At 36.3% G+C, this 11,037-nt stretch overlaps 1 protein-coding gene across 2 annotated transcripts; it reads left to right on the top strand.

Moving 5' to 3' along the window:
* Positions 1–1,351: 1,351 nt before the first annotated feature.
* LOC110688982 (KH domain-containing protein At4g18375-like) lies at positions 1,352–8,091 on the top strand. Of its 2 annotated transcripts, none has more exons than XM_021865727.1 (8): positions 1,352–1,507; positions 2,816–3,405; positions 3,837–4,262; positions 4,348–4,605; positions 4,712–4,972; positions 5,197–5,261; positions 5,651–5,709; positions 5,881–8,091. In XM_021865727.1, the coding sequence occupies exons 2-7, from the start codon at positions 2,836–2,838 to the stop codon at positions 5,694–5,696; spliced, it is 1,626 nt and encodes a 541-aa protein (XP_021721419.1). In that variant the 5' UTR covers positions 1,352–1,507; positions 2,816–2,835; the 3' UTR covers positions 5,697–5,709; positions 5,881–8,091. The 2 variants fall into 2 exon arrangements, with proteins under 2 accessions (XP_021721419.1, XP_021721418.1); XM_021865726.1 differs by having other exon boundaries at positions 5,651–5,719.
* Positions 8,092–11,037: the final 2,946 nt, after the last annotated feature.

Raw genomic sequence — 11,037 nt, 5'->3', positions numbered from 1 at the left:
AAAAGTAGGTTTTGAGCTATTGGACGGAGTTTTATAGTATGTTAGTTCTAGGGGTGTTTGCCAGTTTAAAACTTGACTGGATTGAATCAAACTACACCAAGTCGGCCAATTCGCATCCTATGGCGAGTAAGGGGTCAGAATTAATTAAACACTACTCACTTTATTTGTACAATTTTCACAAAATGAAACATATCAAATCAATTTGGTTAGAATCTATAATGAAATTTATCTTTATATTCGTATATGTACTTCATATGCTCCATACAAAATTAAAAGTATTGTATTATTTTTAGGAAAAATTGACATAAATGATCTCAACTTTGCTCGATTCGCCCAAAATAATTCCAACTTTCAATTTTAATATGAATTTGCTTCTAATGGTCCCGAATGACCAGCAACCTGTTGAATAGGTAAATTTTTTTGAAAAAAGTTTTATATACACATGTCATCATGTGATTAGTCAAATAAATGTTTTTAACTTACTATTAAAAAAAACTAATTATTTTAAAAATAATTAAAAAAAAAACGTCTTCACCTCCCCCATCAGCCCCAACCACCTGCCCACCTCCTCGACCGCCAACCTCCGCCTAGCCCCAGGACACTTGTCACCCTGCTACTCTCCAGATCCCCCCCTGCACCGCCCATGCCGTCGTCTTTCACCCTAAACCTCCATTTACCCATCCCTAAAAAACTTTAGAAAAACCTCCTCAACCTCTTAAATCGCCAATCGCTCCTTCCCCAACCCTCACAACCCCTATTCTCTAGGGTTTTCGAGGGTAAGGGAGATGGAGATCGAGGTTTATGCGGGTGAGGGAGGTGTTTTTTTTAAGGATTTTAGGAGTCGTCATGGTGATTTTGGGGTGGGGAGGATAATAGGAGAAGCGTGTTGTCGTGTCTGGTGCGGTGGAGGTGGGTCTTGATGCGACCGGAGGTGGGGGCAGGGACCTTGGGGTACACGGAGGTACAATGCCGGAGAGGTGGCTGGGCTACCGAATAGGGGTTGTGGACTTGTGGGATTTTACTTTTTAGTTAATTAATTTTTTTATTTTAAATTTAAAGTTTTTTATTTAAATTTTTATTTCTTTGACAAATCATGTCCTAACATGTGTTAGGTGAATTGTTATAACAAGTTTGATGATCGGTTGGGACTAAGCAAATTTATATCAAAGTTCGAATTATTAAAAAATAATTAAAAATTGAGATTATTTTGATCAAAGTTGAAAAAGTTATTTCCTTAAAAAAAAAAAAAAAAATTGCCAGTAGAATTTTATCAGAAGTCAAAGTCCATAGGCAGGTAGAGTAGTTTAGTTCATGTTAAAAAACCCAAAACTACCCTCCTATTTTGTCCTATATAATTGGTAAAATAGACCGGCTTATTAGGGTTTGGTTTTCGGAGGTCTATGCTGAGACGAATTACATTCCACGAGTGCGTATCAAATCTTCTCTTTCTCTCTCTACCATCATCAATTTTCTCTCTCTTCAAAGTCGATCTCGTCGCTTATCCAAGGTTATTATTCTCTTTCTTCTTCATCTTTCTTAACAATTAATCAATTGAGCTTTACGATCAGTATATTCTTGGTTGTTTTGGTTTTCTTTAATTTGATTAGCTCTTATGAATTTATGATTGACCTTTTTCAATTTGATGATTTTTTTTTTCATAATTTAGGGTTTATGGCCTGATTTTTAAGGATATTGTGCTTGTTTATCAAAATCTATTGTCTTTATTTTTTCATATTTTGGAGAATTTTGTGTTATAAGGCTTTCAATTTTACATTGTAGTAGTACCGCAGAAAATCGTGATTAGGGTTTTTGCAAAAGGTTATTTAGATTACGTATAAAGATATCTTTTTGGTTGATTATCCGATTTTGGTATTGATTTCGGTGAATTTGATCATCGGGATGAATAATTTGATTAATACTCTGTTTGTTTTTAGTATGCTGCCCTGTTTAGTTATTGTGGCCTTGTGGGTTTGGGGGGCAAGTTCATTGAAGAGTTTTCGCATGATTTAATGTATTTAAGGAAAACAAGACATATATGATGTACTGGAACTGAGTTTATTCGATTCGATTGGTGAAGTTAGGCTTTACTTAGATTGTCTTCTTCTTTAATTTTAATTGGGAGATTTTGAGGGTAGTTGCAGCATTCCATATTATGCTTGTACTCCGTATAATTTTTTCCGTGTGATCTTGTATTCACCTTTATTTTTATAAAGGGGTTTGTTATATTATCTGATTTCTCCAAATTTAGAAAGGGTAGATAGATGATGTTATGTTAAATGGGATGTATGATTTCTTTCTGGTTATGGGAGATTGGGAGGTGACACAAGTATTCTTGGGATTTTTTTTTTATTTTTATTTTTACTTGAATAACATTATTTTAAATTGGACTTTCAAAAAATAAAATAAAAGAATTTAGTGTACTTTCGTAAAATTGTTGACAAATCTTTCAATGTAAGCTGTGTATATTTTGTTCCTTAATATTAGATTGGATAGATGAGTCCCTTGTAAGTTATGCTTTCATAACACTTGATATTTTTGTATTTTCGCTTCATTTTGTAATGTAAATGGTCTTGTTACTCTCCAAGATATTGTGACCTATTCTGGGGGCGCCACAATACCATCCTTTGAAGACTACCAGACATTTTGTGGATCTGGGGGCTCAGTTGTGAATAGGGCGAAGCATTGGCATGGGCTGATTCTTTTTTTATTTTTCTTTTTTTTTATTATCAAGTCTTTTATGTGGCTTATTTGGTATGGAGAGAGAAATTTTGTTTCCTTCCTCATAAACTAATTGTCTTGTCTGTTTAAATTTTAGGCAGAAAGTTGTTTCACCTAATGGCAGGACAGAGAAATAATCACGGTAAGCGAGCTCATTCCCTGGATCGTTCTGAGAATGGTAGGAATAAACGAAGAAGTTCAGGTGAAGATCCTTTTTCAATTGGAACAGATGATACTGTATACCGCTACTTGTGCCCTGCGACAAAAATTGGAAGCATTATTGGCAGGGGAGGGGAGATTGTCAAACAATTGAGATTGGACACCAAAGCAAAGATCAGAATTGGTGAGACTGTGCCAGGATGTGATGAGCGGGTCGTGACGATTTATAGTGCGAGTGAAGAAACAAATTCCTTTGATGAAATGGATTCTCAGGTTTGTCCAGCCCAGGATGCACTCTTTAGGGTGCATGACAGAGTGATTGCTGAGGATGCAGGTGCTGATGATGAGCCTGAAGGTAATCAAAATGTTACTGCTCGGCTGCTTGTCCCTTCTGATCAGATTGGATGTATTATTGGTAAAGGTGGTCAGATAGTTCAAACAATTCGTAGCGAAACTGGTGCTCAGATACGGATTTTAAAGGATGATCATTTGCCGGCATGTGCCTTAAGCACTGATGAACTTTTGCAGGTAATTTGAGATACTAATTTGCCTTATAGAACTTTTTTTGGTAGAATCATCACATTAGGATTATTTATGTGGTCCAAATGTGTTTTTTGCAAGTTAAAATTTATCAATTTTCTTTTCTCTCTCCCCCTCCCCCTCTTTCTAAGTTTTTTCAAGTGAAATAGCGTGTTTTAACGTTTTTGTAGATGATTGTTGTTTTTACTTTCACCCTTTTCCTCTCTCATCCCTCTATTATGTATGAATTTTTTTTTTTATTTTTTTTATTGAAAAAAAAAGAATAATTATCTTGTTTGTGTGTTGGAAAAGCAATTTAGTGTTTTTGATATTCATGTTTTGTCTCTTGATCAGGTGTTTTTAACATTAAGGTCTGGCAATTTTTTTTCCCCTTTTCCCTAAACCTATTTACTCATTTAAAATGCTTTCATGTGGTGTAGATATCTGGAGTAGCTGTAGTCGTGAGGAAAGCTTTATTCCAGATTGCTTCCCGTCTTCATGATAATCCTTCACGATCACAACACATGCTGACGTCTGCTGTACCTCCTAGTCTGTATCCTTCAGCAGGCTCACTCATTGGGGCACCTGGTGGTGCTCCTATTTTTGCTCCTATTGTTGGTTCTTATGGAGGATACAAAGCTGAGAGGGGAGATTGGCCTCGTTCTGGTTACGTTTCATCGAGGGAAGATTCTTCAATGAAGGATTTTTCCATTCGTTTTGTCTGTCCTACTGCAAATATTGGAGGTGTGATTGGAAAAGGTGGTACTATCATAAATCAAATCAGACAAGAGACTAGAGCAGGTATCAAAGTTGATAGTTCATCTACGGAAGGTGATGACTGCCTAATAACAATATCATCGAAGGAGGTAAGATAATTCAATGTGTATGCTTTTTTATTGGGATGATTGATTTTATTGCCATCTTTATGATAATATCATGTTTGTTGAACAGTATTTTGAAGATCAAGTCTCTCCAACAATTGAAGCTGCAAGGCGCTTGCAACCCAGATGTAGTGAGAAGATTGAGAGGGACTCAGGAATTGTTGCATTTACAACCCGTCTCCTTGTGCCATCAACACGTATTGGCTGCTTAATTGGTAGAGGAGGTGCTATTATCACTGAGATGAGGAACATTACAAAGGCTAACATTCGCATCCTTTCAAAGGATGATCTCCCAAAGGTTGCAGCGGATGATGAAGAAATGGTGCAGGTAAAGAGAGCAATGATGCAAATTGTAGATGTTCCTTGTCTTGTGATAAGTGATAACACTTAATTGGTTGATTGATGTTAATGAAAAAATATCTTTGACCTGTCAGATCTCTGGTGACCTGGATGTAGCTGAAACTGCTCTTATACATATTGCGTCACGATTAAGAGCAAACCTCTTTGAAAAGGAGGGGCAAGTGATGCTTCCTGTTCTTCCTTATGTCCCCCTTTCACCTGATGATCATGATTCCATGCCATATGACGGTAGAGATAGTAAACGACATGGTCGTGGGCTTTCTTACTCAGGTGGATATGGTGGCTCAAATGATTTGCCCTCGGTTGATCACTATGGTAGCTATGCTGGTATACAGGTATATTTGTTGCCTGTTCCACTTAGATCTGATGGGTGTTAACCTTATAATTTGGTCGTTTCACACATTTTCAATCCCTGGGACTTGATTATATGGCTTGTTAATCTTAGACTTGATTATATCACATCTTTCATTTTTCTTGCATTGTATATGGCTTGTTAATCTGATCTGTTCATCTTTATTCTGTTTGGGCTATGGATAACACGTGATAACCTAATTTGCAGAGCACTGGTAGTGGGAGTAATTATGGTGTTTATGGCAGCTATTCATCAGGGCGTAGTAGTTCAGGGTAAGATTGAGAATTATTGTACATTTACTTGCCTTTTTTTTTCATTTGGGAACATATATCCTTTAAGAGTTTAAGTGCAGTACACTTCAATGTAAGTTTTATTTCCTTAATAAATCCTTACCTGCAGCTGCATCTTTCTTTTGTTGGTTTTAGGGAGGGGAGAAATGGGTTAAACTAGTTAATCTGTGATATAGAAAATTTTGTTATTTATGAAGATAGAATGATTGAGACTGTCTTTTGATAATTTGTTACTGAGAACTGAGGCATAATGAAAGTTTCTTATCACTATTCACTACAGTTTGGGAACATAATACTATCTATGTATAAGCCATTGATGTGCTGATTTCTATGCCCTTTTGAAAATTTCTAATATAAGATTTTCCTGGCAGGTTATCTGGTCAGGCTCCAGGCTCCAGAAGGAGACAATATTATTAAGATTAGCAAAGAGGTATCTTCAGGTAACTGGTTCCCTGGGTTATGTTATCCAAAATCATACTTTGTATCTCTAATCTCTGGTAATCTAGAGTAGGGAAAAGTTTGCTTAACCTAGGCTGAATCCCTGTATAGAGTTGTGATACTCATGTTTTCCATGTCTTCCTTTCCATTCCCGTTAAAACAGCTGAAACTTTGAAGCCCTGAAGCTAGCTTCCTGCCTCCTTTGACGAAGCCTCCTGCTTAAACCAGAAGACCAGATCTAAAGCGTTTGACAAACATTTGGCCAACCTTGATGCTTTTGTCCAGGAGACCAATTTATTTGGAGAACTACAATATCAAACTTGCCATGTCCATGATACCAAATTTACCAAGCTCTTTCTATGTTTCCGGTCCACTGAACCTATGTAGCCACAGTATGCCTTGATTTGTCTTAGTTTGTTCTGCACTGTTATTCAACTGTTCGAAAACGTTTACCGCTGTAACTTTTCATAGGGTTTGAGTTGATAATTTTTCCATCTTCCTATTTGTTTCCCAAAACTTAGTGCTGAGTGTTTTCCCTTTAGTTGTCATTGCACTTTAATACCCAGATCATATTCTAGAGATAGCCCTTGATGTTTTTATAATTCCTGTAGTTGGGTAAGTTATTGATAGTTTAATCAGTGCTATGCTTCCGGCATTTATCTCATTGCTGCCATCATTTACCTTTACTCTTTTTGCCATTAATTCGACTTTGTGCTATTTATTCGACAGTCATACTTATTTAATTGTAGGTTGCTCTTGCAAATTTATTAACATTTTGGCTTATTTATTTTGCTGGTTTAGTCACCTGAAAGTTGGTTTTTGTTCTTTTATGTTTTTAAAGAGGGGTGCAGCAATTGTTTTAGACATGATGTCTATTAGAATTAATAGAGAAGTTCTGTTACTTTAAGATTATATAGCTTTACTGTGAAGTGTAATGAAAGTGGTAGGTTTATCTACAGCTATAAGAGATCCAATACAAGCTTTAGAGTGTGTATATGTTCTACATTAGGGTTGTGGCCTGTGGGTCAATAATATGATGAAGGTAAGTGGGATTGTAGACAACTGTAAATTCCTGTGACAAAAGCCTGAAGTTCGTATTTAGAATCTAGAAGGATTAGACCTCTGTTTTTGGTTTTGCAATTGGGAAATTGTCTCTAGTACTTGGGGTAGACTATCTTATCTGTGGTGTGTTCCAAGCAGCTGATAACAGTTGCTTTATGTCGTCTCTCTTGCTCTTTCTCCCAACTCCATTGAACATACTCCAAACTATTCTATAATCCTTAGTCCATACCTCTCTTCTCATCCTTTACCTGCTTAGAATCTACCTTGGTCTAAATTGTTATTTTGCGCGATAGGGTATATTTGAAGATGTTATGTTATTGACCTTTCAGTCCTTTTGAGATTTAAAGGTTAGCTTGTTTTGTCAAGCTCTAGTAGGATCCAGGGATTAAGACCTAATTTTCAGACTAGTGAGATTTACAATGGAAGATTTTGTTTGAGTGGTGTCATTTTGTACCTTGCTTAAGGCTATGTTAAGTTCTGCTTCTTTTTTTTCCTGCCTTGCTTGTGGATTATATGTTTTAAAGTTACTTGACTTTTAACTTTTTCGGCTACCGTGATTCCTTGTGGAGATATGTGCCCTCCCCTCTTCTCAAATAACATAAAACTACCTACGATGTGGGAAATGTTTTGATTGCTGAGGAATATAGTTTTGTGTATTTATCTGCAATGGGCAAGCCTTTCTGGCTCGTTTGATTGGCGATATAAATGGGGGAATGAAAATGAGGTGGTCTATTTTTGTTACTGAAGTCTAATCACTTTCACTTAGCACTCATCATTTAAAGTGATTATTATCCCCATTTATTCGCTTACCTTACGAGTTGCTAGTGCTTAAGAAGAGAATATTTCATGTTTGCTGGAGTCCCTGCCTTTGTGTAGTATATGCTATTGGGTTTGCCCCTCTTCTTCACCAAAAAAAAAAAAAAAAAAAAAAGCATAGCGGGCCCGTGCAGCTATTTTAGGGCTTAAGTTTCAGATTTGCTTGTTACACGTAAGTTATGGAAGTGCATCAGTTGAGAGATATAGCAGAGGTTGGGCAACGATGAAGTTTTATCTGAAACAGAAATTCACAGAAATTTGTTCGCTCGATTGCATTGAGAATGTGATGCCCTGAATAATCAGGGTGTAGGTGATTTTACTGGCTGTTCATAGCTACGCAGTTTAATTTGTATAAATATATGGATGTGTATAATGTAATTTTGTAATTTATGTTTAGTGAATTATTTTTGTTCTAAACACGGAAAATAAGAAATTGGGACTAATGTAACTTGTATCTGATATCGTTTATCCTTAAGAAAGTATCGTTAACTTGGTAGCTTATGTTATTAGGTATATATATATATATAAAATCTTAAAGTGTGATATAGAACTCTTTTTTTTGAAGAAATTATAAATTATACTCCCTCTATTCTTCAATTCACAACTTCAATAACATATTACAGGACTTTTTGTTTTTGTAGTTAGATTATTGAAGATGGTAAAACTTTAATGAAAACGAATAGGGAAAGTATGATGGTAAAATGTACGGAGTATTACACTTTAAGATAAAATATATTTCCACATTATTGAGAAAGTACACTACCAAAATAAGAGGAAGCTTACAAGTTACCTATGTTTCAATGTGAGTTCTGAGAACAAAAATTTAGCAAAGATTTATTGGTTCATGATTTTTACACAAAAGTTGAGGCCTTGGAAGTAATATCACAATTTCAATTATTAGAAGTTTGTAATATGGTTAGTATAGCTTATTTTATTGAATTATCAATCACAACAATAAGTTGCATGTATTGATAATTTGATGGACAGTTGATTGTTTTTGGCTCAAAGCCATTAAAACTGATGATGTCCACAGCAACTACCACGGTACCTACGAACATGCCAACTAGAGCTGGTAAAAAGCTGATATGACGATGCAAACTGGATTCGAAAAATTCGGGTTAAATGTCAAGGAATTGTGATACGTTTAACTAAACTGATCAAATCAATTAAATAGGTTGGGTTAGTGTTAAGGATTGTGACATGCATCAACCCACTTAAGAAAAAAGATTAATAATTTTTGTTTTATGATTATTAACTTAAATGAAACTAACATTTTGATTTATAACACCACATGAATTAAACATGAAAATAGTGGGTTAGTGTGAAGAGTTTTCGACACGAAACGGGTCAACATGAAATAACACGTTTATTAAATGAGTTGGGTTACTGTTGAGGTTTGTCAACTCGTTTAACTTCGAACACGAACAACACGTTTGCCAGTATTGCCAACCATAAGGGCTTGTTCTGATTGACTGAATTGAACTAAACTAAACTGAATATTTTATGAGAGAAGGAAATTAAAAACTGAATTGAAAATAATTTGAAGAGAATAGACCCTAAATTCATTACACTATTATTGCAAAATATGTTATACCATTTTTTTTTAAGGAAAATATGATTTAAATAAGGAAAAATTGCGGAAAATAATACAACCTTTGGCCGGTTCTTTTTTAATAATACAACCTTTCGATTAATTATTAATATTACAACCTTTAGGGGGTGTTGAATTTTAACAGGCAAAACCGGTTGGTAACTTGTTTTTACAAGTTACCATGCCACGTGTCGTTATTTTATTGGTTTGTTAATTTAATTTGATTTAAAAAAATTTATTTAATATTTTTTATTTTAAAAATATATTAAGTAATAAAATAACTTTTATATAAAAAAAAAAAAAATCCACCACCCTTGCCACCACCTTCACCACGACACCACCATTCCTTCTCCCCCCCCCCCCCCCTTCACGCAGCTAACCTCTTCCCCAGCACAGAAACTGAACGGCCGACGTCCAGCTCACCATGACCTCCCCTCACCCGTCGCGCCACGCACCGACCTACCCCCCTGTTACCACGACCTCCTCTTACCCGTCGCACCAACCATCCAAGCGAAACCCTAACCCGCGAAAATCGACCACCACAGCCCCGATTCCACCGCACTTTACCAAGCTCCACCATCATTGAATCATCACCACCATTTATCCTCAACAGCAATCATCGAGCATCAAATCAAGGCCGCGATGTATGGATGCGCGCCCGCGAACAGTTCCAATCAAATTGGGGCTTAATTGAAGTTCGCTTATGCGCCTGCAATGGTGTTGGAGCAGCGATAGTTGAGAATTGTTGCAATTAATGTGGTCGATGTTGGATGACTGAGGGAGAAGATTTGGTGGCTGGTAGATGCAAGTTTGTGCGGTGGTGGAGCTGCTATGATGCAGGGGATAGGTGGTTTCAGGTTAGTGGTTGTTGGTGGTGATTGGTGGCGATTGGAGTCGTGGTGGCTGCTCTGCTTGTTCTTGTTGGCATGGCGAAGATGATAGGAGTTGTTGTGGTGTTTGGCGAGGCGATTCATGGGATGATGATTGATGGTGCTTGGAGGTGGTGCTGATTGTGGCGCAGTGGTGGCAGTGAGGGAGTAGGGTCGTGGGGTTGTGAGGGAGATGCTGGGGTGGTTCGGTGCTGCTGTTGTTGGTTGGGTGGTGATGGCAGGGGAGTGAAGAAAACAGGGGAGAGGTGGTGGTGCAGGGTGGTGGCCTGGTGGGTGATTTTTTTTTTTTTTTATTATTTTTTTTGAAAGATTTAATTAAAATTATTTTATTAAAAGTTAAATAAACAATTTTAATTAAAATTTTTTTTTAAAATTTTTTTTAAACCAATTACATGACAACACGTGCCATGGGTAACCTGTCCAACAGGTTACAAGTTGTTTTGCCTGTTAAAATTCAACACCCCCTAAAGGTTGTAATATTATTAATTAATCGAAAGGTTGTATTATTAAAAAAGAATCGGCCAAGGTTATATTATTTTCCGCAATTTTTCCTTTAAATAATCCAATATTTTCCCATTTAAATCTAATAATTCAACCTATGTAGTGGGTTAGAGTGAAGAGTTTCCGACACGATTAGTTATACGGGTCAACACGAAATAACACGTTTATTAAATGGGTTGGGTTAGTGTTGAGGTTTGTCAACCCGTTTAACTTCGAACACGAATTCTACGTGAACGATACGTTTCCAGTATTGCCAACCATAAGGGCATGTTCTGATTGACTAAAAAGAGTTGAACTTAATATTTTATAAGAGAAGGAAATTAAGAACTGAACTGAACTGAAAATAATCTGAAGAGAACAGACCCAAAATTCATTACAGTATTATTGCAAAATATGTCGCACCATTTTTTTTTAGAAAAGAAGATTTATATAATCCAATATTTTCCCATTTATATCTAAT

The sequence above is a fragment of the Chenopodium quinoa genome, unplaced genomic scaffold, assembly GCF_001683475.1.
Source record: "Chenopodium quinoa cultivar QQ74 unplaced genomic scaffold, ASM168347v1, whole genome shotgun sequence".
Taxonomy (NCBI): Eukaryota; Viridiplantae; Streptophyta; class Magnoliopsida; order Caryophyllales; family Amaranthaceae; genus Chenopodium; species Chenopodium quinoa.
Note: the sequence above shows the minus strand (reverse complement) of the source record. Positions and strands in the feature narration are given on the sequence as shown.

Coding starts and splice junctions, on each gene's coding strand:
- LOC110688982 (XM_021865727.1), top strand. CDS start 2,836: ATGGCAGGACAGAGAAATAATCACGGTAAGCGAGCTCATTCCCTGGAT. Junction 3,406..3,836: donor GCACTGATGAACTTTTGCAG/GTAATTTGAGAT, acceptor CATGTGGTGTAG/ATATCTGGAGTAGCTGTAGT. Junction 4,263..4,347: donor TAACAATATCATCGAAGGAG/GTAAGATAATTC, acceptor TTTGTTGAACAG/TATTTTGAAGATCAAGTCTC.